Source organism: Haemaphysalis longicornis, unplaced genomic scaffold (assembly GCF_048455015.1).
Source record: "Haemaphysalis longicornis isolate Haplotype H1 unplaced genomic scaffold, Haemaphysalis longicornis Haplotype H1 scaffold_10, whole genome shotgun sequence".
Taxonomy (NCBI): domain Eukaryota; kingdom Metazoa; phylum Arthropoda; class Arachnida; order Ixodida; family Ixodidae; genus Haemaphysalis; species Haemaphysalis longicornis.
Window position 1 is genome coordinate 69,724,914 of NW_027526204.1, and position 25,787 is coordinate 69,750,700.

At 44.2% G+C, this 25,787-nt stretch overlaps 1 protein-coding gene across 7 annotated transcripts in view; it reads right to left on the reverse strand.

The window, feature by feature from the left end:
* Nucleotides 1-860: 860 nt before the first annotated feature.
* The window catches only part of LOC144158708 (uncharacterized), a 31,479-nt gene continuing 6,552 nt past the window's right edge, over nucleotides 861-25,787 (reverse strand). For 5 of the 7 annotated variants that reach the window (XM_077689774.1, XM_077689769.1, XM_077689773.1 and 2 more), the window contains 4 exons: nucleotides 24,201-24,344; nucleotides 24,076-24,138; nucleotides 13,092-13,218; nucleotides 861-3,248 (listed from right to left, as the gene is read on the reverse strand). In XM_077689774.1, the coding sequence (XP_077545900.1) occupies nucleotides 2,306-3,248; nucleotides 13,092-13,218; nucleotides 24,076-24,138; nucleotides 24,201-24,303 (1,236 nt within the window). In that variant the 5' untranslated portion in view covers nucleotides 24,304-24,344 and the 3' untranslated portion in view covers nucleotides 861-2,305. The remainder of the gene's footprint in view (nucleotides 3,249-13,091; nucleotides 13,219-24,075; nucleotides 24,139-24,200; nucleotides 24,345-25,787) is intronic. The other 2 variants (XM_077689771.1, XM_077689775.1) reach the window with 2 other exon arrangements.

Here is a 25,787-nt window from a genome sequence, read left to right on the forward strand (position 1 = left end):
TTTAATCGCACGCTTGGTGACATGCTTGCCAAGTGCATAGCTTCAGATCACTCTAACTGGGACGTGGTGCTTTTGTTCGTTGCTTTCGCGTACAATACCGCAACGCAAACAATCACTGGCTCCTCTCCCTTTTTCCTTTTTTTACGGATGTGAGCCCTCATGAACCATGGACACCATCCTCCCATACAGCCCCAATGCCTCTGAAAGCAAGCCCATTTCCGAGATAGCACGATAGGCTGAAGAATGTCACCAGTTATCTCGTTCCTCCACGTCCAGAGAACAAAGTCGCCAAAAGCACCAACATGACCAAGGTGGGTCACATCTGCCCTCTTCCCCTTGTTTGGTTATGATTACCGCTTACAATGCCTGGCCTCTATGTTCCTCACCTCATATCACGGCCTGCATAGCAACATAGAGCGTGCATCACGAGTGAATTACGTCGTCTAGCCGCTCACACTGTATGACGACCTTCGTCGCTGTGGCTGTGAGACCGTCCATGCCAACCGTTTGAAGCCCTACCACGAGCCCATCGCCTCGCCTCGCCCTCGCCATGAAATCGCCAGCTCCTTGTCACCTGGGTGATTGGAATGAAGAAGAGAGCTCCAGGTCAAGGAATTCAAACTCGGGCCAAAACCCAAGCTGAACCCGGATAATCCCCATGCATCAAGCGCGCAGCATGCCCAGTGCGATCGTGATCAGTTCTGGCTTCTTCGGCTGCTCAAGCAAGAACTGCCTTCGTTGTTTTATCTTCTGTGTTCTTTGGCCTTCTAAATAAACCTTACTACAACTAGCATATGATACTAGACCACTGCAATTTGCTGAGCCCTCTGGGTTCCTGCAGTCAGACAAGAAACGCAGCATCATCAGGAAGTTTTTATTCCTCTTACAGCATCCCACAAGACTGCATTCAATGACAGAACACTTTTTTACAATACATCAGAGGCCATAACCATTCACGTAATGCAGAGACGTGTGAAAGCAGGCGAGAAAAATACACCTCATGAGACCCCCCATTGTGCACTAGATTTCCAGTGGAAGCCATAGAGGCACTGCCAGATAGCGCAGTAGTCACACTGCTCAGGGTCTATACAGAGCACATTGATTGCACAGAGATATATAAACACTTTCCCATCTTGCATGCAAGTGAATACCATACACGCTAATACGGATTTCCAGGCTTTGGTAAGTGGGGCACAAGCGAGAAGCAAGAAAGGATTGAGCATAGTAGGGTCAGAGTAGTGCACAGGCAATTTTTTTTCACACAAGTAAAAGAGCCATTTTGTTGCAAGCTACATTATCAGGACATTTAGAAAATTAACGGCTTGTGGCTGGTGCATTCAAGGGCATCACAACCCTGCAGGCAATGTTTGATTGCCTTCTGTCTTGCTGCCATATCCGGGTTAGTGGCTCTTGATGGGGACATTAATAATCCAATGCAGCAGAGCCTAATTCGCTGGAAGTACTAAAAAATACCACTCAGTGCATCAAATGCAAATCGATTCACAATCTTGATACTTGCTTCGAAGTGAAGTTCATGAGCTTGTTTTGGTGCAATAGAAGTTAGTGCCCATTTCGGTCATGCACTGTTGATATCTGCTGCTAGTCAGTCTTTTCCCAAAATTTGAAATTATGTACATCAAAAATTTTACAGAAAATATTTGCTTTGAAGGCTAAAATTGCAATTTCCACAAGGTTTACTGATCACCTTTACAAAGTGCATATCAACGACAAAACACAAAATGATTGTTATTGCATTGTGGAACAGGGTCTTTTGGGAATTGCTTTCCGGTTGTACACATCAGTTTTCACCACTATACGATTTCTCATATATAATCAGGGTTCCCTTTACAACTTGACAAACCTTTTTTTCCAGGTGCTACAGGCAGCTCTTCCCCAGTGCCCACACTTCAAGTCAAGGATCAATTAAAAAGATTATACTTTACAGCACCTGTATAACTAGCTTTTTTCGAGCTTGTGAACCATCTTGCTCAACCAAATTTTTGTAGCATAACTAATTTAAGCAATACAGCGGTTATAATGCACTCCATTCACTTATAATAGAACTGTTCAGTTCCTGAAAGCCCTTCCAAGAAACACTGGGGACACGCGAGTCCATGCCACAGTTCCACCTCATGCATGGCCAAAGCTTTAGTAATGCATACAGCCTACTAGCACCTACTAGTGGACAATCTGTCACAATGTAATATCTGTGCCACTAAAAGAAATTTCAGCATTTTCATAGCTGCACAATTGTTACAACACACCAATTAGGTTTCTTTCATTTTGAGGCAACTTAATTGACCCGCTACGAAACAGGCTTTTTAGTGGTATGCATTTTCTCGTGCCTGACAAGTGACCGTTTGTCAGCAAAGCTTTGGTGACACGTGCTACACCCCAAAGTCCTCTCGTTAGAGTGTAATCTTTCATGCCTGCTTAAGCGGTATCTTTGAGCGAAGGTTTTTTGACAGAAGCTGCACATGTAGGGTTTCTCGCCCGAGTGCACCTTTTCATGAGCAACCAGAGAAGCCCTTGTGGCAAAGCTCTTTTGACAGGTGCTACACACAAACGGCCTCTCACTGGAGTGCTGTCTTTCATGAGAAACGAGGTCGCCTCTTCTAACAAACCCCTTTGGACAGCTGCTGCAGACAAACGGCCTCTCACGAGAGTGCCGTCTTTCATGAGTGAGCAGGTTACCTTTTTGAGTAAAGCTCTTTTGACAGATTCTACACTGATAAGGCATCAGGCCAGAGTGCAATCTTTCATGAATATTTAGGTTGGATTTTTTAGCGAAGCTATTCGGACAGAAGCTACACACAAAGGGCCTCTCACTAGAGTGCACTCTTTCATGGTGAATTAGGTTGCTTTTCGAAGCAAATGCCTTTTGACAAGTGCTACAAACAAAGGGCCTCTCACCAGAGTGTCGCCTTTCATGATCAAGCAGGTTATATTTTTCAGTAAAGCTCTTCTGACAGGTGCTACACACGTGAAGCCCCTCACCTGAGTGCATTCTTTCATGCCTAGCCAGGCTATATCTGTTCGTGAAGCTCTTATTACAGGTGCTACACAAGTGCAGACTCTCGCCGGAGTGCAATCTCACATGGTTGTTCAGGATATATCTTCGACGGAAGGCTTTTGAGCAAACAGTGCAGATGTAGGGCGCCTTAGTTCGATGGTTGCATTGTTCACACGACAGGCAGGAACTCAGCTTCCCTCCCAACTGGATCTTGTTTTGGTAACTGGCAAAACTCCTAAGTAGGCAAAATGAGGCACAAAAAAATAGCATAACATTACTGGAAGAAACATGCTCGATGCCAACTGAATGTCTTAATTAAGTTTTCTGTTCAAAAAATGCAGTGTTCATAGAAACACTTCCATGGCACACAGTGGCAAAGCTCCGATGTGTTGGAAAATTTACGGCGAATTTCCTACCCCATGTTACAATTGACTGACAACCTGAAAAACTCAGCAGTGTGTACAGAACCCGTTGCAAGTTCCTTGTTCAAATTTCACTGAATAAACAAGAGGCATACAGATATATATTTTTAGAGGTTTGACGGAACAGCATATTGTACTCAAGCACAAAACACGGTAAATACTTCTCGCCATCTTAAATTACTGTAAGCCTAATGATAGCACCTGCACATCTTTTGTGGGCCCCGGATAAAAAGCAGATGTAAGCAGAATCTTATCAGTTCTAGAACTTGTACCATAAAATGCAGGTTGCCAAATCACATCGATCTGTTTGTGTGTTGACAGTAAAGCCATGCTTTTTAAAAATACTTTCTCGATTCATAAGCTACAAGCTTGTTATAAGGGTGGCTCAGAATGCAAAACTGCGATGGCCTATTCATTAGTTGCATCGAAATGCAAAAAGGAGAAATATGACATCATCATCTCTAATTGACAAAATATAGTTCAGCAAAAATTTTGTGTGAAATGCAGCTGTGGCCAAAATATTTCGGCTCAAATTGAACTCTTGTGAAGAAACAATTGTAGTTCAAGTTCCACACAAACATTTCCCTGACGATGCAAAGATGGATCAGGGTGACTGACCGTTTAGTTATGAAAATCATATGTACGTAAAATTATCTGCGAAAACAAATAATTTTCAGTGTGTTTGCTCAGCGAATTTTGTTGCAGTCTTTCCAAAATAGTTTTGATGACCGAGTGATTATTTTGTTACACTTGGCATGCTAGATTTGTTAAATGATCTTTGTTATTAATACTGTGTGTCACCACCTCATGTAAATATGCCCTGTTGGGCCCATTTAAATAAATAAATTTTCAGTGTACGTGGGTATGTCGAAGTCACGATTAATGTAGGCCCCAGGCAAAAAAAGTGCCAATTCATTCAACAGGCATCGTGGAAGTTTAAAGCCTTGTAGTGGTTTATCCACTCAGTGATCACCTCCCAAGCTCAGCATGTGGCACGGAATCAATTAGGTTTTTGGTGTCTCAAGAAAAACCATCCATGGCCAAAGAAGGCTCCAAGCAAACAGTGTCAACAGTCATTCCGAAGGCATTGTGGAAGTTTAAGGCTCTGTAGTGGTCTGTGAGCTGAGCAACTACCTCCCAAGCTCGGCACGTGGTAGAAAATAAATGAGGTCCTTTGGTGTCTCAAGAAAAAAAGCACACTTGAAAAAGTGGTGGCATTAAAGGCAGTCGGACACGTCACTAAGGCTTCTAATAAGAAAAGGGTTGCCAACTGAAGCACTGAAAGTAAGATCTGCAGAAACTGGTGCGGAGGAAACTGCCAAGAAAATTTATACACGATGCGAGATTTCAAGTCCTCCTTGCATGTCTTGGTAGTAAGGAAGGCTTGCAGGCTTAGGGGCTTTGGCTTCCAAAGTGATGTTTTTAGCCAACTTAGCTCTCCAGTTTGACATAGCTTGAGTGCTTCACTTTTATGTTACTGTGAATCCTGTTGAACTACGCAGTTCCATTCACAGACTCACAAATTGCAATATTGAATAGTGCCTTGAAACCCAGTTCAGTTTTGGGCACAAATCAAACCTTTGGTTAGCAGGCTCTTCTGAGGCCTTCGTAAATGACTTTGTGGAAGTATAACTCGTAATTGCACAAAGGCAACGCCAAAGACTCAGCAAAAAAGGCTGCTGAAAACAACTGCTGTACCCTTTGTACATGGTCACAGAAGCATCAATTATCTGCTCTGGGAGGGGGGATAATAAGTGGTAATAGAACCCCTTCCTACCAAAATCCGCCTCCATGTGGTGTCCCACTGGTAATACTGGAGCCATAGGGTGGGTATCAGCAGCTGAAAGGGTGTGTCACAGTTGGCCTTGTTCCCATGTGGTAGAAAGCTGAGTAGTTATTTCCTTTCTAGTGGGCCTGGCTAATGCAGCCATGGGTCTCCAACCACCATGCCGTCTCGGGTGCAAGTAATCTCAGCTTTGACTTCCATTCCCAGCCTATTCGATGTGACTACGGACTGTACACTATCCAAGCTAATGACTGGTGCATGAGGTTGCAAGTGGCAATAAAAGCCAGTGAGCCCCTCGAGCTACCAAGGGAAACTCGGCTATTATTACCTTTGTCTTTGGACAGTCTCAAATCAGCTTTACTGCTGTGTGTGCATGCCGTATCCACTATAGTTGGTGACAGCTTAACTCTGCAGCGGCTTTTCAAGATCAAAGGGATTTTGTGTTCATCCGCAACCAATGGCATCTCGCCGTTTATTCGGCGCCTGCGACATACGTTTGGAAGAACTACTTCCAATATGGCCGCGCTCGCTTGCCGACCGCTGCTGCGCCGTCGAGCGACAACGAGGTAGCCGAGAACCAAAAGCTCTGTATGCGATTTGTGTTACGAATGTGCTGTAGTGCATCAAGAAGCCGCTTATCATCACCTGTCCCGTGTGTGTCTTACCGCGTCGTGGTTTGTGCGTACGTGAGGAAATCGTGATGGCAGTGGTGCGCTGTTTCTACGCGGAATGTCGTCACCGAACTCGATCTGAGAACGGCGAAGCGTCGAAGCTGCATCTGTTGCTGGTGTGATTGTGGAAATTGTGTCGGTGTAACGCAACCTCTGTGAAGAAATAATACGGTTTGCTTTCGCCTACGGCAGTAGCGGTGACAAGTTGCAAGCGTTTTCGTTTGTTGCTGTGAGCGTAGGCTGCGCCCGATGTTGAGCGCAGGCCTACGGGGTGTCCGTCTGGCCCGACGCGGATTGTCCAAACGTGTGTGGCGTGTTTTTTGGCCAGATACGGCCGCTCGTACAGCCTTACACGTTATTAAGATGATTGCCAAATCTTACAATGTAAGGTATCTTTCCTTACTGATTCGCGCATTGCTTTAGCTTGCCGGGGTACGAACAGAGCAGCGGTGTGGCGTTTTTTTTCCCTGGCGTAAACAGGTATGATTAAAGCATCATTCCAGAGACTCGCGAAGAATTAAACGTTCGTGCACAATTATCCGAGACTGAGTAGCTTTAAGAAAATCGGTATGAACCTGCCTTCCTGCGAGAGGTTGGTGCCTATGGCGTTCTGTTTATGCCAATGGGCCCATTATCGCACATACAAAAGTATAAACAAGTGCGAGTATTGTTGAGGTAATCAAATGTGGCGGCGTTTCGTTTCTTGACTGTCACTGGTTGGTCATAATCATCAGTAGCATTTTTAAAATGTATAAGAGCGGTAAATCAACATCGAAACTGTATGATTGCTTGATTTTGAACCACGCCGTTGAAGAAAGCCGGAAGTGTGTGGCCCCGCGACATGACCACGTATTTTTTATACATTTCCAAAAATACACATGCATGCAGCTTTTTCTTATGCCTGGTGCGTATGGTGCATATGTTCCCATCACTGCACAAAGTGGCATCAGAGAAATTGACAATGGACAATGCGTGGACTGAGGCTGCGTATTCTGTGTGCAGTATGGAATTTCTCAGAAGTGTCGCGAGTGGTTTTGGAATAGCTGAATGCGTTTCATAGGAATGAACCAACAGTTTGTCTTCCCTTTATCTTTATGCAAAGTTTGTGTGATGGGCAGCTGTGTTTCATAGTGATGGCTGTATGTAGTTTAATGATTGCATTCTGGTGCTTGTTCAGTTTAAGTTTCAACTAATGGGTTACATAGTGTATTGGCAGACATTCAGATTTCCAGTGTCTGTCATGATAGACTGTTATTATACAGAGTGGAGGACATGTTTGAGCGTCTTCTCATGGAGCGTACTTTAATTTAGATTCAACACCGCTTCCCACTTTTAGATGTGTTTATTGTTCAGGAACTGTGACAAGAGTTGGAGAGCCTTCAAACAGTGACTGAAGGTGGTTCAGGTTGAAGAGCTGCAGTAATAATTGCTAACATTTGTGTATTAGGTAGAAGTGGGGTATGTCACCCCTTCAGAATGCTATGTTCATACTTTTCAAGCATGCACTGTTGCTTCTGGTTATACAGCTGCAAGAATAATAGAAAACAGCGATGCGGCATATCAAAATGGTTTAACTTCAGGCCTCCAGAGCGTCATGTCACTGCTTTTTGAGCACACTGTTGCTTCCGGCTGTTTCAGACGCAGTAAAACTTGGAAAAACTTGCTCAGCAGGTCGCAATGGTTTTACGTCACTTCTTCAAGATGATATGTAACTCCTTTGCAAGGTTGAACTGTTGCTTCTGACTAGAAAGCTATGATAAGAAGTGAAAGCTCTAATAAAATAAGTTGAAGTGTGTTTATTCCAGGCCTTCAAGCTGTGATGTCGCTGCTTTTTATGCGCAGATTGTAACTTCTAGCCATGAAGTTGTGGTGAGAGTTGAAGACATTTACATAGTACGTTAGAATAAATTCATGCCACACTTTCAGGCTATGCAGTCACTGCTTCTCTCGCGCACACATTGTAGTTTCTGGCCATGAAGTTGTGGTGAGAGTTGAAGATGCTTATCTAGTACATTAGAATGAATTCATGCCACACCTTCAGGCTGTGAAGTCACTGCTTTTCACGTACACACTGTTGCTTTTGGCTTTAAAGCTCCATTAGGCATTGAAAACACAGGTGCAGCAAATCAAAATGGATTCAACGTCAGGCTTTCAGGGTACCACTTTGCTGCTGCTGGCTGGAAAGTGTGGGAAGAATAGAAAATGCTTGTAAAGCAGCCCATGACACCTTCACAAGAGGCAGTGAGAATTAAATGTTTCTTCTCCGTGTTCCAGTTCAGTGCTCTGATTGGTTCCAAAAGTGGACAAAATGGAAATGCTTGCATGGAGATGTCGGCACATTTTTAAATAAGTCACTTAGATCTCGTGTTCATGCTCATATTATTGGGCCTGTTGAGGGTAGTTGTCTAAATAGGAGCAGTAAGAAATTAATGCACTTGTATAGCCCTTCGTTCAAGTTTCGTATGGGACAGTCGGTGTTCGACGTCACTGTTTGGTGTACATAGGGGAAGATTATTGACTTCGGGAAGGTTATCAGAAATTAAAATGCTTCCACAAAAGCTTGACAAGGCTGTGAAGGAACTACATGTTGAACAGAATATTTTCTTTGTGTATTCTATTTAAAAACCTCATCAGCAATTAAAATATCTTCACAGTAGGCTGCTGCATATCAGTGTAAAGCCAATGAAAGTTTAATGTTGCACAACTTGGAAAGTAGAACTTCGGAAGGATGCATTTGTAGGTCACTATTCATTTTTTCGATAAAAGCTCGCAGCAGTAATTTTTGAGGCGGCTGCTACTGCTTTTTCACCGCCAGTCAGGGTTCTCTGCCTTCATTCCACTGTAAACTGCGGGGTGGTGATATGACACTAAAGAAACAGCGGCGGCTGTTTAATTATATCGCCGGAAAACGCCTCGGAAATCATCGCCTGGATTGAAAGCATGACACCGTATACTGCCAATCAAACGAACTGACGTAGAGCGTCTTGCCACTCGCATGTCTCGAGAAGTAGAAATGATCAGACTTGTAACGTTTCACATCCCGCAGTTCTATTCTCGCGCCATACGGTGTTGTCGTCTCGTTTAAGCGGAATAAAATAACGCTTGTTTCTTTGCACCTACAGCTGATTTTGCAAGGCAGGACACCTTATGCGGCATCGCAACCTCCACCGTTGCGTGCGTCACCGCAGTAGGTGTTTGCAGGGCGTCACTACGTTCGAAACGGTCGCATAGCCCGTTGGCCCGTTGATATCGCGGCTGATTTCCGAAAGACACCGATAAATTTTCGCCTCTGGTTTCCTTTTCACCCTGGGCTTACACAGTTCGTGCACTGCATCCAGCCATTGCGGCGACGAACCACCCCTTTCTTCCACCCTGCGTTTACGACGCTTGATTTAACGGTGATTACGGCTGTGGAAGATATGTACCGACTACATTTCTTGACAATGAGTGCACACCCAAAGCGAAGAAATAGTCGCACTGCGACGAGCCCGACCAAATGTAACGACGACCATTGTGTTGATTATGTTTCTCCAAGCAGACGACGGCTAAGCGACGTGCAGCGGTCGAAATTCGAACTATTCAAACCCAAAAATTGTGTGCGCTTTGTTTATGTTTATTTCTGTTGTCTAACAGTAAAAGAATCACAGATAGCCTTGATTTAGGTATAAAATACACCGGGAATAGTTTCTACTAAGAATAATCTTTGTTTCAGTGAGTAATTCTTTTTTCTCCTGAGCCAGTTTTCAATGAGGACGACTTTTTCTTTTTCCTGTGAGAATCATTCATTCTTCGGAACAAAAAATATAGAAACTACTTCATAATCAGATGGTTATACTGTAAGCCGCTCATATTAGTAATCATGGGTATAAACAGCTGCAATATAACGAACTATTTTTTCTAACCGCGGAGAGTCAGGTAGCGGCCACACAACGCTTGTGGGCAGAGCTGCACTCTTACCCTGTCATCGACTATAGGAGTTAGAGCTCCAACTGCAGGAAGCCCAATCGAAAGTGCTCACCTCACAGGGAGGGCATTCAATTTTGTTCATGCTGCGTGAACGATAGATGGAATATTCCCAGTCACCTGTGACTCAGCAGGTTCGATTCTGGCGGGTGGTTGATGCCATGGACAACCACCACCTTTATTGATTTGACCCCCATACCATACCAACAGACAGGCTGATAAAGAAATTCCTCTGCGTTCAGGACTAGGCGTAAATAGTCAAGAGTTATGTTACTCTGCCTTTTCCTCACCAGAGTGACCCAATATTGGCATCTTATCTTGTTCCGCCAACCGGTCTCTGACGTTCTTCTTTTTCCGGGGTCTGGAGAAACCTCTGCACAATGCCTTCGCCCCATAGCCTGCACGTTGATTAGCGCCAGGTAAATATAAATGTCTAGGTTTCCCACATGCTAAAAATGTGGCATAACGTGCTGGCATTCATGTGGTGACTTTTTGAACCTACACATGTCCAGGGCAATCCCCTAAGAGTGGATGCACCAAAACCCCCTGAAAAGAGAACGCAGGCTGGAAATTTGAATTGTGCATCTGAAACAGACCAATCCACGAGAGCCACGACGAAGCCTCAGTGCTTCATGACCACATATGGTAGTGAAATGGGGCGCCAATCCACAAGCGCCGCGATGGAGCCCAACGGTGCAATGACCAAATATATAAAACGTATGGCAAAGGCGAGAGAGAGAGCCGATTGGAGAGCACTGCGACGGAGCTCAGATGGTAAATAAGGGAAGAGTACAAGGACGAGAGGGAGAGGCAAGGAACAAGGAGGCGGAAGGATCACACCATCTTCGATAAAAAAGCCAAGGGGACACAGCAAGGCCAGCAATTATGCCTACCAAGCCCGGGCAGGAGCAGGCCGAGCTCACACCAGCTGTGGAATCCCAGTTGCTCCACCAACCTATGTATTGGTGGCACCCCCAGTGGCGACATCGAGCACCCGGGGCCAGCATTCACTCCCTGCTGACCATTGATTGGACGGCTGCACAAGGGCATGTTCTGGCATCCTCCTGGGTACCTCCGGCTGCAGAGGCTACCACAGGTGTAGCCACGAAGGACCACTTCGGCACGCGCCCTGCCAACGTCCCCCACACAGCAACCACGCACAGCGATGCCGGCATGACCACAAGACTACTACAGCTGCCACCACGTCGCGGCCACACAACGAGCACGCCACGTCAGTACCGATGGCTGGGGAAGGCCAGTCTAATAGGAACGCAAAGCAGTAGGACATAGGGTTTAGGGCTGTCTTGCATAATATGGTGTAGAGACAATACCTAGGACGTTACGATTATTTAGTATTGAATTTAGATTGATTGTGCAGGAACTTTATTGCAGTGACTTTTGATTTGCTTTGGATTGTCTTTTGTTATATTCACTAAAGGGAGGTATTTGGACAGGTTTTGTGCTGTTTATCTCTAGTGCGCTTTGCGTTAGGGTTTTCTGAGTGGGTAGAATAAATGTGCTTTTTTAATTCCACCAACGGCCGTCCCGCTTCCAATTTCTCTCAGCTAGTAGATACAGCACCGTGACACTGGGATCGGCCTGAGCTGACACATGAACTCAAGAGAGCAGGCAGCTGCCACTCACGCAAAAACACACTACATTTTGTACCACGTCACTGTGGTGTCATATGCAATATTTAGCTGACATCTAGAAAGTCATTTTTGGTTAGACAGGGCACTGCCGAAATGATATGAAAATCAGTCCCCCAAAACTGGCAGGGGCAGTCATCTGGCCATCCCTTGCCACAAATGCGGGTGCTGTTGTAGAAAATCTCATAAAGGGCACCATGAAGAGATAAAATGGCAACTCATACACAAAGTCGAAGACAACTGTGTCATCAGAAGATCCACACATTTACTAAAGAAGATTTTCTTGATACTCGACAGCTTCTCTCCTTCCTTGGGCAGTGTGGAATGGACTTCAGCTTTCAAGTCACCACAGTGTGTTCACCTTCCTTGTTATGGGGTAAGCAATTTTCGATTTTTGTAAATGTGAACTACCCTAAATCGGCCCCTTAGCTTCCATTTCACTACGATGCTGCTTAACTGTATGCGAGGATAAAATGTTTTATTTATTTGCTTATTTACATGCCCTAAGGGCCCCAAGGGGAATTGCATAAGAGAGAATTTACACATTTAAAACACATACAATAGAAGGGAGAAAAGGCATGTGCAGAAAGAGAGGCGCATCTCGGTGGTCTTAAAAATATAACATCGCGAGCTCTAAATCGGGTCACGCCGCTTACATTCACATCACTGCACAGTTCTAGATTTGAGATAGGCAAGGGCTTTCTGAAATTAAGCAGCATCCCATATTGCAAAAATGCATCCCAGTGCCACATTCCATTCTTTCACTGTAAATAAAAGGAGGGACATTTGACACTTGACTGTCTTTGCAAAGGCGGGCAATGCCTTGCGCATGTCATCAACACGTGTGGAAGTGTGATAAGAACAATGCGCACAGCTGATAATGAAGATTAACCAAAATATGTGAGAAAAAAACAAAATGTAAAAACTTGCGTCTAGTTTCAAAGTTTAACAGACTAAGTGTGCATTTTAAAAGAGAAGCCCTGTTGAATATTGAGTAAGAAGATCAAATAAACCTTGCAGCATTATGGTGAACTAATTCCAGGGATTTAGTCAGAGACAGTTATTTGGAAGCCATGTGATTGATGCATACTCTAAAGATGTCCTTATTAGGGAAGTAAAGGCATGCATTCTCATTTCAGTGTCTGCGAGTGACATTCAGCATTTAAGTAGGCCTACCTTTTTAAAGGCTTTATTCGTAGCGATCTTTTTGTGACCGTCTCTTTCGTGTCAGTCTTGGTGTAAAATGTCTTCATACTGGGTGTGCAAACCGTGGAGAACTACATTGAATATTTTATTTTAGGAAATTACATTGAATATGTTTTTCTCTGCGATTTTCACAGCATGGACTAAATGCCTTCATAAGATTGGCATGACTAGGTCGATAACCTATCAAAAAATGGACATTTCTGAGGTTTATTTATTGGATCCGATGTTATGCAGGCTGTTTAAACTTGTAGAGGAGCATTCTCAAGTATATTTTCTGCATGCAACCTTTTGGTACTCAGCAAAACTAATTCCAATTTTAAGACTGATCTCTGCACAGTGTATATGTCCTACAAGCAACAACATTGCAAGTACGGCACCCACCCTTTGTTGCCAGAATGTGGGCGGCAGGAGCAGGTGTGAGGACCACCTCCCATTGCATTGTCAGCACCTTCTTCCGATGACGGGAACTTTTCTGAGGCCCCAGCTCGATCACTGCCCACATCTCGAACTGAAAAAAGTTTCAAACATTGACTCCAGGCGCTGGTTAACTTGAAATGCCACCTGCTGTTTCAAAAAGGAACAGGTTTTTGTTTGCGTATAGTTCGTTTTTTTAGCTAGATGGTGATTCTTAGGAAGTGGTGCCATTTGCCATTTGGTAGAATGAATGAAACAGTGTTTTAGTAGTAGGGAGAGTAGTAGCGATTCCGCGATCAGTAGCAGCAGCGAGTCTGTCAATGATCAGGGGTAAGGCAGCAGAAACAGATTTGGGAGCAGTTTTGGAGCTGCAAAATCTCAATTTTGGAGCAGAAAAACCTTGATGGGAGCAGTGATTGACCATTAAGACATCGCCTTAGGAACTGAAAAATTCAAATTTGCGCCAACTTAAGGGACAATTAGTTTCGAATCACTTTTCAATCCGTTCGGAATACACACAACACTTACACATCCTTGAGAGAAAGATTTTTTAACAGTGTTCCTTCCTGGTGTTTTGGTCAGTGTTGGCATCATCCTCAGCTATGGGTCTTTTTGGACTCTCAATTATGCGACCATCGTCGAGCTCCTCAGTTGCAACAGCGACTTCTCTAGAGATAAAATCTTCAGGGCTAACATCCTGCACACAGCTGCTGCCATGCCTTTGCAACATCCGACTCTGCATGTCCGTTGCCCACTTCATCATTACATGCACATCCCAAGAGTTGCCCGCAGCTACAATGCCAGCCTTTCTGAAGCAGTTAACGGCCTTATCCTTGTTTATAACATTGGCTGTGAAGATGCCGCCAACATTTTCATCGTCATAAAATCATCAATCTTTCTATCTCATTTACACTGCAAGTTCAGCGAAATCCTCTGGATAAGGTGCTTCCTGGGTGCACTTTTAACACTGCTGATGATGCTTTGATCCAGCAAGAAAACATTCCAGCCGGATGCACGATAGCTGCAAGTCAGTATGGTGAGCCGAGGAGTTGTGTAATAACAGGAATATTTTCCCGTTCTGCTCCCTATTTCTACATCCAGCTCGTTCAGCCAGCCACTGAATATGGCTCGTATCATCTAGGCCTTCGAATTATTCACTTAGTTTACAGGCATGGTCTCAGCTCTGAAGCAACGAAGGCTTCCACTCATTCCTATCTCTAGCAACATCTGTTTATCACTGCCATCCATGCTAGCACACAACAACGTGGCAGCATTTGTTTTTCAGGGCCACGGTCCTCTTAGGCAAAAGACGATAAACAAGGCCATATCGCTGGTGTTGTACATGCTTGCAAGGCATACCGAACGAAAATGCGTGGTCACGAAGCAAGTCTGTGGCTGCAACTGCATTTGCCTGTGTACACTCCCTACTGACTTCTTTGCCAATCATACTGTGGCACTCTTCAATGTGTTGCAACAACCCACTGCTGACTTTGAAGTGGTGGCACACTAGAATACATGTGAAGTCCAAGGCATTTTGTTGGAGTATGGTGCCCCTCAGGGGCGTGTATGTGGCATGCATTTCCAAAGACCACATAAAAAGGGATATGGATTTTTCCATGTTGGCGTGTGTACCCGTTTTTGCCCATTTCCTTGGCGCAGTCTGGTCAATATTGTTGACGGCAGATTATGCTGTCCCTCGCCTTCAAAACAGTTGATGACGTGCTCAGTGATATCATGCCTGTCAGCCACTTTCTCCGTTTTTCTTGCCGTCTGATGCTTCTTTAAGCATCTTGGCTTTGAGTTTCCAGTGAAAGCACTGCCCTTACGCATTAGGAACCACTTATTCACGCACAAAAGTACTTACACCATAATAAATTTCAAGAAATGACTGTCTTGATATGCCCTAATGAAGAACAAGAAAATGGATGCTCCAGACATGAACTGTCGCCATGTACGTAAAAACATAACGTCTTATATTTCGTCGGTACGTCTCGGGCACCACAGATAGAAACTTTTTTTCAGTGCTGTCCTTAACTCACATCACGATTGTTGATAGTGTTTTTACTTTGAAATAGTAAAAGCTACCGAAATTTCATTTTGGGCTCACAGAAAACTTTGTTGTACCGAAACAGCAGTTTAAAACTTCATTTAATTGGGGAAAAAGACACGTGCAGGTAATAGAAACAAGAAACTAAAATGTAAAAAGTTTGTACCATTGCGAAATTTATTATGTCAAGGATTGTATATCGATGTTAAACTGTATACATATTTTTCCGTGGGTGCTGGGTTACTCTCACCTTAGAATCTCATTATGGTGAGGATTTAATGATATTGAAGTTCGTTACATCAAGGTGCAGCTAGACGTGCATTTCTTGTTTGACTGCCACAAAGATTATGGACATGTGTTTTGGAAGGTTATCTTTGCACGCATTAGAAGCTACTTATAAGAGCATCTACAAGTAGCAGATAAAAAGGAAGCTGCTTCGGAGCTGGAGCAAAGCATAGGGGCAAAGCAAAGCATAGGTGCTGGAGCAAAGCAAAGCTTATAATATAGCTCCTTTAGAGCTTTTCTTTCAAGCATTCAGAATGAATAGAGGTGTGGAAGTAATTGCTGAGAAGGAAGGAAAAGTTACACGGGCCTGGGTCTGCTTTTCTATAGCACCATATATAACCTGAGGCCCCTAAAGGTGTCCTTTTAAGATCTGCTTTCTAGCTAAATTGCATCCTATGGTTACGGTTGGCATTAGATGCCGAAACTAAACAAATTGCTTGAGATACAGTTAACTCTGCGCACTTACCACCTACCCAACACTCCTCAGCAACTGAGACTGCAGCCAATATGGACCAATGCACATGGTAAAAACTCGGAGTAGGGCAATGGGGCCGCAACCGCAAAGTCAAAACTGTGAAGATGCTCAAACTTCAATTCAAATCCAATTATTTTAAATGACACATAAACAATTTCGGCTGGAATTGAAAGCGAGATATAAAAATGCATTGTACATTTTTGAAACTTCCCAAGGAAAAAAAAAGTATTTCTTGTTTCATCTGCGCACTGCAGAGAGAGTGGCATTAGGTTACACGTAACATTAAGCTCCGAAGTCGAACAGTGTTAGCTGGAACTGCCAGCTTGATGAATGAGCTCGATGTTGGTTGGTATGTCTCAAGCTCAATGCTTGACAGCCCATTGTTAAACCTAATAAAGGTAATAGCACATACACACACACCAATATTGGCCAATGCTGACCCCTGAACTCTTTGTTTCATGCGAGTCCCAAACTCATCCAGAGTTACATAACTTAAGAGCAGCTCACACTTGCTGAGGAGTATTTTGGCTAACGCTTTCACTGGGACCTTTCATTTTGTGCGAGTCCATAAACACGCACAATGTTGCCAAGACAGCACTTGTAGTTTCATTGTCACAAAGCTTATACGAAGCTAATGCACTTTAGCAACCTACACTACAAAGATTGTCCCCGTGCTTTCTCCAGTATGTGGACCATTGGTTGAAAACCCACACCAGAGTTGGAAAAGGTGTCAGTGATAGGTGGACTCGTGGTTCATATTTGAAGGAGCTTTACTCCATTGTTAAAAGAAAGCCTGAACTTCCTGGTCATCATCTATCCCTTGCACCTTTAGATGCCCTGACCACCCAACCTGACCTCCTTCATCATCAACAGCATACTCGGGCCCATTGCAGGGCAAAGGCCTCTCTCACTGATTTCCAATAGCTACTTTCCTGCATCGCTCGAGTCCACTGCAGGCCCCCAAACTTCGATATTTCATCCCTCCATTATGTTACTGGCCTTCTCCTTTTTCTAAACTCCTCCGTGATTGTCTGCTGGTCGTCGGTTCAGCTCACTACATGGCCAGCCCAAGTCAATTATACTTTTTCTTTACTAGAACTACATCGTATACTCGAGTTTGTTCCTATATCCATGAAGCTTGTTTCCTGTACTTGAGTGTTATTCCTATCATTATTCGTTGCATGGCCTGTTGAGCCAATCCAAATTTTCAATTCAGCCGTTTAGGAAGGTGCCAAATTTCCGCTCCATATGTCATAACGGGCAGTATGTATAGGTACATTTGTATATTTTTTATTCGAGTTAGAGAGGTAGCTTACTATTACTATTCAGGAGTGCTTGGCCAGTGGTGCCTTGCCTATACCTATTTAACGCAGGACTTCTCTCTTGTCGTTGGGGTACCTATTTAATGCCAGACTTCTCTCTTGTCGTTGGGGTCAGCACTAACCATCTGTCCAAAGCAGTTACATTCTTGTACTTCTAGTACTTCATCTCCTAAGCTGAACAGGGTGCTTACAGCATGCTTATTCCTCATTACTTTAGATTAATTCATGCTTATTTTTTGTCCCATGGTCATGCTTTTTTATATTAGTTCCTCAAGCATTTTTTGCAGGTGTTCTGCAGCCTCACTCAGCAAAACTCTCAACTGTAAAGCTCAAATGACTCAAGTATTCTACATTCATCCTTGATTTTTGTTTTCCCACTCGAGCTTTCTGAACACCCCCTCTGGACATGCTGTCAACAGTTTGGCTAGATACAGTAAAACACGGATTTATCAAACTCCAAGGGGATTGCGAAATAGTTTGATATATCAATAATTTGAAATGTACACTATGCCTATCACAAGCTTGTCTCAGAATTCCGCACATCAGTGAGAGCTTTTCAAAGTCGCGACAAGCAGTAGCTTACCGATTTGTTCCTCACAGCATGGAAATTTCCAACCACAGAGCAACGACCGCCGCACTTTATTTAACATGAAAAAGTGAGATTTGCTTAGTGAGATTTGTAAGATTTGCTTGCTTCTTCTTCTGCGTCATAAAGCTCACCAGACTGTCTTCAACCTTACTAACGCTGTCCAAATTAGAAAATTCGGCATTGTACACTGTACCAGAACAGTGGAAAATCTGAACAATGACGCAAGCTTGGCTGCAGTAGACGGTTAAGAACGTTGTAAGAGGCACTAGTAGGGTGAGTTTATTTAGCATCGGTGATGTCTGCGACAGCCCACACATCGTCGTCAACACTTACAAACTCGTGTGCCATTGTGTCATTCGGAGTGGCGCACGGGAATGCTGACAGTTCTCTAAATTAACTGTCAAGGCACTCAGCGCTGTCATTTTCGGTGTCAGAACACCTCTTGTTAGGATCCGCGCAGCCAATCTGCTTTGCACACGAAACGCGCAGGAGCAGCTGGACTGCGGCCACGCTGCCTTCGCCTTTACGTCAGGTTTAATGAGCATCACCGCACTCAAAAATGCTGCCAGAAATGCAGCTGACATCGTTTCACCAGCCTGTAACCACCGAATAGCATACACTGTCATTGCTACCGTATTTATTCAAATCTAAGCCAATAGTTCTTTTGAAATACTGATATATCAAACTCCTGGGTCGGCTTGGATTCGAGGATTTTGAAACACGCGCCAATTTCCAAGTGAAATTGAGGGAAGTGGCACGCAGCTAGCACCACCCAGAAAAGAAAGTACTGTAGCCATTACTAGACGAGCCAGTAGCCACTTAAGGGGCCACAGCTGGGGGCCTCCAAGGCTGGGGACGATGCTGCCATTTTGAACTGTGCAGATAGTGGCCTGCGTGCGGTGTGGCATTTGGTTTTGACAGCACAATGGCACCAAACAAGCAGTGCCATTATAGTGCCGCTTTTAAAAGAAAAGTTGTTTTAGCCGCGGAGTTGTCGTCGAACGTTCAAGCCAGGAGGGACTTCAGTGCGGGTTAAAAAAATGTTCGTCGTTGGAGGAGGCAACGGGAGAGGATATTTGCGCGCGCCGCAACGAGGATGGCATTCACCGGACCACGAGAAGGCCGTCACAACGAAATGGAGATAGCATTGGCTGACTTTGTTCGGACGCAGCGAGCAGCTGCCCTTCCAGTAACGACGGAAGTGCTCCAGGCAAAAGCAAGGGAGCTTTCAAGGGAACGAGGCTTATCGCGGGCACACTTCAAAGCCAGTCGGGGCTGGCTACAGAAATTCATGAAGTGCTTCGGCTTTAGCCTTCGTCGTCGAACCTCACTCGCCCAGAAGTTGCCCGGTGATTTTGAAGAGCAACTGATTGAGTTCGAGCACCGCATCTTCATGTTCAATACACGTGTTTTCTTTCTGTGAAAGCTGACCTCGCCTTTTTGTTCGGCCTACATTCGAGGTAAGTTTTTTTTTTTCGTGGCTTTAGACTTTTGGCTTAGAATCGGGGCCGGTCTAGATTCGAATAAATACGGTAAATGCAAATACTTCTGTTTTTTCCATGGCCATGGCTCAGAAATGCGTGCTGCGGACAAAACAAACACGCACTACACCACACAAGTCCCCCTGCGCGAGGCACCACTGATAACCGTTCAAGCATGCAGAAAAGATGCCAGAAACAGAGCTCTTCCGGTCGGCTTCATTTCCTTCGCTATTGCCTTTCACACCCAATCACTTTATCACTTTCCGCGTTCTTGCTGCCATGCGGCTGCCCCCAATGCTAGTGTGCGACCAGGTGTTGAAGGCCTTCGAAGTGAAAAGGCGACACCACCCTTTCGCCGACATGGCAGGCCCTCGAGAAGACATCATCTTGATGGCATCCCTCATCATGAAAAGCGCACTTGTTTGATATATCGGTAATTCCCCTGATCGGGAGTTTGATACACGCGTACAACAGAGCTATACTTTTGCATGGAATTTCCAAGGGGATGTTCAGACTGTTCGATATCGACAATATTTCGGTATATCCGTGTTCGATGTATCTGTGATCGACTGTAGTGTCTCCCAATCCTACTCCCTTTTGATGGGGAATTTATGGTTTTGTGAAGTGTTATCCTGCCCGTACATCCCCTCTATATTTATGTCGTCTAGAAGTCTCATGTAGGTCTCTTCTATTCCCTGATCATTAGTGCTCTTAGCACGGCTGTGTTTTGTACTGAGTCAAATGCTTTCTCATAGTCTATAAATGCCATGTAAAGGGGTTTTGTGTGATCAATTTTGTGATCACTTAATTGACAACATGAATGTGATCCATGGTTGAGTACCCCGTCCTAGACCAGCATGCTCTCTGGGTTGTTCGGAATCCAGGCTGTCTCCAATGTGGTAAAATGCAACTTTGGTAAACAGCTTGTAAACAACTGAGAATAGGCTGATAAGCCTTTCATTCTTAAGGTCCTTGGTATCTTTTGTGTGAATCAGAATAATGTTGGCATTTTTCCAGGCTATGGGCACGAGTTCTTTAGCATTCTGATTCGTTGGGTTTTGATTCGATGGGTTTTTAAGATAGCTTTGGGACTTCCTATCAGTGCATACACAGACCTCCTACTGAAACTAGGGGTTCACAATACGTTACCTGAAATCGTAGAAGCCCAGCACACTGCACAGGTAGTTCGACAGTTGGGCACTAGAGTAGGCAGACACATTTTAATCACTCTGGGCATCTTTACCGAACAGAGTAAGGACAGTGTCGGGCACCTTAGCAGAGAAATTAGAGACTCCACTGAGGTCCGTCTTTTTACCAGAAATGTCTACCCTGTCTTTAATCAAGGGAAAGAGTGTCTCGAGCCAAGGCACTTCTAGCTACGGCTCTTGAGAGCCCTATGAAGTCGGCTTTTGTAGAAGCTGCTCAGATAAATGGAAGACGGGCCTTCTCGATAGCGGTCACTGACGCTTAAGAATTGATGTGCAACACGCTTTCCTTGTTTACCAAGAATCTGGAGGTTGCTGAGCAAATGGCCATTGCACTTGCTCTGATTGTTCCCCAACATAAGGTAATTTTAGCGACTCTAGGGCTGCCAATCGAGCTGTTGCCAGGTGAGTGGTTGATGCTAAAGTCGCCAAGTTATTAGTAGATACATTAGTACTCATTCCATATCTGGTTTCCAGCCCACATGGACGACCTCGGGGGAGGACAGCGGAACTTCAATGAATTTGCACACGAGATGCCACAAAGACTCATCAGCTGCACACTTCCTCCAACCCACCCTGGTCCCCCCACAAGGCTTTAAGAATCAACTTCAGACCTCCACCAAGTTCACCAAGCCCTTCTACTTAAATCCACGTGAGTTTGCACTCCCAAACAAAGGACTCAACAGGGCGCAGTCAGCCACTCTCTGCATGCTACAAACGGACTCATTCACCAATCCATGGAGGATGAGCCACATCGACCTGGACCCGCCGCGGTGGCTCAGTGGCTAAGGCGTTGCGCTGCTGAGCACGAGGTCGCGGGTTCGATTCCCGGCCGCGGCGGCCGCTTTTCTGATGGAGGCGAAAAGCAAAAACGCCCGTGTGTACGAGATTTCGGCGCACGTTAAAGATCCCCAGGTGGTCGAAAATAATCCGGAGCCCTCCACTACGGCGCGCCTCATCGCCTGCGTTGCGTCGGCGCGTTAAACCCTACAATCAATCAATCAATCACATCGACCTGGACTACAACACAACTTCTCCATGTTCAAAGTGTGATTGGCGTGTGAACTTGGGTTACATGCTGTTTTATTGTTCTACGCAAGCCTTCTCTGGAGAATAAGGTCAAGTGGGCCAGTGCTCTCAGGAGAAGTGAACTTCAAGATTAACTCTGGGCTGTCGAGAAGGCCCACATAGCGGCAGAGTCTCGGGCTCCCCGTCCCGACGTGCGAGATGCCCTGTACACCTTGACACCCGTCGGGTGTTCTTCAGGACCCTTTTTCAAAATATAGTTTTACCACCACCACCGTTCTTATAACAGCGCAAGCTTGTCCAGTCCTATTTTCTTCCTCCTCCAAAAGATCCATGGTTGTGAAGTCGTCGCCTGCAGCTTTTCCTCTTTTCATGTCCTTGAGAGCCTTTCCTACTTCCTCTTTAGTAACCAGTGGAACATCGCAAGTTAAGCTTGTACTTTCTGTAGCTTCCCCTGTTTTAACGTCACTGGCAACGTCTCGTGTATAATCGTTCTGCTACCTTCATTATCTCATCCAGGTTCTGCGTTATGTTACCCTGCTCGTCTTTGAGTGCATTCATTTTGTCTTTGCCAATGCCAAGCGTCCTTAGTTGCTTTCAAACTTCCTCCTATTTGCAGCATTTTCTTGATCGCTGCCATGTCATTTTACTTCTGTTAATCAATTTAGAAAGCTCTGTCAACTCAATTTGATTCAAAGCACTTGACACTTTCATGTTTTTACATTTCGCAAGTAGTTCCTTTGTTTTCTTAGTCAGTTTTCCCATTTCTTTCCTACATGCGGCTCCTCCCACAGCCTCTAGATTCTGTGATTGCCACTGTTAGGTTATTTCGCCTGTCCACACTAGCTTCGTTCTCGTTTCTTCGTTCTTCTAGAGTACAAATTTGTTTAGAGAATTATTTTAAAGTCCTTCGATCTGACTCTGACTGACTCCATGCTGAATTTCTTTTCACGAGTTTCCTTTTTTCTCCTTTGAGACTTGGGCTTCCCTTGCATCTAACCATCCTGTGACCGCTCCTCCGAATCTTGCCTATTGCCTCTACATCTTGCACAATACCTGGATTTTCACTTAAATTGAAGCCAATTTCGTTTTTGTTGACCATCTGGACATTTCAATGTCCATTTGCTATCCTTTCATTCGCAGAAGAATGTGTTCATCAACCACAGATTATTTCTTACCCTAAATCCCACGAGTGTATCTCCTTTATTTTGCGATTGTCCATTTGAAAGTTTTCCACTGACCGTTCTCCGATTTGCTTCTTACCGACTTTTGCGTTAAAGTCCCCCATCACAATCGTGAACTGTGCTGTTGCCCTCTTCATGGCTGATTCCACATCCTCATAAAAATGTCTACAGCTTCATTACCATAGCTAGTTGATGATAGCTGGATGTTAATGGCACAAGACCAACTGATCGTAGCTAGTTGTGGGCACATGGGCCTGTACTATCTTTAACTTGTAATGTTTACTTAACCTGACCACAACGGTTCCAACTTTCGTTAAAGCTGAAGAATTCGTATATGTTGCGTGCTAATTCGAAGTAATTCGATGTGTGGCAGACCCTTTGCATATTGCAAAGTTCCAATGAGTGATTTAACGTGACGAAGCCAAAGTACCAAGTTCCACTGCTAGGGTTTTTAAAAGCTGAAGAATTCTTATATGTTGCGTCCTAATTCTCTATGGATTAGGAATCCCACTCCATGAACTCTCTTGTCTGGAGTCTTCTCTAGCACAAAATATGCCCACTAGTCAGCTCCATGAAGCCTTCTCCTGTTATAACTTCACTTAACCCTATGCTATCCTATCTAATGTCTGATAACTCCTCTAGTAGTACAGCTAAGCTTCCCTCGCTAGACAGAGACGTGCATTGAACATTGCCAGGTTCAAATTCGTCGACCTCTTTTAACGTAAATGTCAAGGAGCGCAGTTTGCTTAGCACTCTAAGGTGCCCGCTTTCTCGATGTGTGGCAGACCCTTTGCATATTGCAAAGTTCCAATGAGTGATTTAACGTGACGAAGCCAAAGTACCAAGTTCCACTGCTAGGGTTTTTAAAGACGTTTCGACATTACACATTTGACAAGTTATTCACAAGTAAGTTTGACTTCAATTATACATGAACTTTAAAGAATAAGCAAACTAAAACATTGCATTCTTTATAACCTTGTGACTGAAAGTGTTCAAACAGAGACACCTTTGCGAGCCTATCTACTTTTAACTGATAACAATTCCACTCTTGGGATCTGGAATAAGTAGCCCGAAACCTAGTGATGGGCTTATGATGTCTGCTCGAGTGAACACTGCGCTCGTTACTGACATACCTTTTTTCCCAAAGCACATAATATAAGCAGCATGCTTAGAACAATTTATATTCTACACGACAAAACCTTTATGGCTTCCGGGTACAACACTGCACAAAGCAGCAAGAAATAGCGAAAATAAAAACATTTGCGTATTCTTTTTCTCAACTTGTGTTACCCGCTCTACAGGAATGCTCTTAAAGAAGAAAAAACATGAGCTCTAACCTCGAAATTCCTCTTCTGTTTGGGAGCTTATACTGGTGAGGAACGTCAGAGCACACTGCGTACCTGCAAAAAAATTCAGTTAGTGAGGCAGACACATTTGCAATTACATGAAATAAGGCGGATACCTATGGCACTGGTAGTGATAGCGGCTTGTGTCTTTTGGCTGCAGCATACATCCTGGCTGGAGGCTACATCCACAGACATTGATAAAACGCAGCCCTCAGGCATCAATGATGTTGCCCGTAGTATGATTGCTGTTAACGTATCTTCTGGAAGCAAGAAACACAGCGCCATAAAATGTACACACACTTAACACTAAAAGAATCAGCTATAAGCCTATTGCCAGTTTCAAACCAGGCAGATGAAGGCATGCAGACGATTCGACCACCAGGTATGCCTTCTGCAAAGCAATGGTTGAAGTTAAGTAGCTTCACGATTATTCAATAACTTAATAAACTGCAGACAATTTTTAAAATTGAAACAAAAGGATAAAATCCGACAGGGACAAGGAAAGCGAAAGAACAACCTTTACTGTTACTTTCTTCACCCCTGTCTGAATTTGTTTTGGTTTTCAAATCTGCATGCCTCAACCACCTCGTCTGTCCATTCTGCTTCCGTGCATTTTCCAGTCTCTTCTGTGCCAGACAAGATTTTAGGAGATGCCACACTCGCTTTTCATGTGCCGTACACACTTTGCTGTTATTAGTTTCTCATATGTATTAGTCAAACAGGCTTTGTTTTAAAAGGATTATAAAGTGGAACTCATAAAATGCAGAAATTCACATACCGTCTTCACTTTTTCGCTATACCAATACAAGTCCCAATGGTCTATATCACTCATTCTATTATAAAAGAGATCAGATACATCATACCAGTAGCGGTTAGCACTACATGTGCAAAACAAGCACAAGCACTAAAGGAAGTAGGGGCAATTTGTGTTGGTTGTCATTCCCTTATTTCTTAAAGATAAACTCTGCCTGCAATGCCTTTTACTGAGTATTTTATGACGCTCATTGAAACGAACACCCCACATTCGAGTACATACAGTACATTGTGACTGGAGAATGACAAAGAACTGCTTTAGCCAATACATGAAGCTCCAGCATCAACAAACAGCTGGACATGTGATGAAAATTCTTGCTGTAATTGTCCAAATCAGTACCACATCACCACAAAGTTAACAGTGCAAGCAATGTAAATAAGAGAAAGATGTGTCAGAGCCCCTAAAAACTTTTCCACATCTTACCAGTGATGTCACCCACACAAACTCGCACCTAGCCAATGGCGATAAACAACTGAAACTAATGATTGTAGGCTATCAATCTATAGTTTGAGTGAAATAAAATCAGTGCTTTTTCTTGGAATGAGGCCCTCCACTGTTTCCCTAATATGTCCAACGTGCATGGCTGGACTAGTAGCCATACATTCAATGACCTATAGCGAAACCTCCTGCCACACTTCAACGGACGTAGGGTCATTTGGTTGGTTTGGAAACTCCAGTTCCATTTTCTGCACAGCACATTTGTGTTCCATGTGGCACCTATTTGGAAACAGAAGAGCACCATAGTTACAGAGATGGTCTTTCAAATACAAGTTTGGACAGTATGCCAACCATTGGATTCAGCTGCATTAACTGTCGATTTCTACACTAATGTCAGCATCACTAGTTTTGTGGATGGTGCCACATCATAGGACCTCAGTTCTTAAAGTGA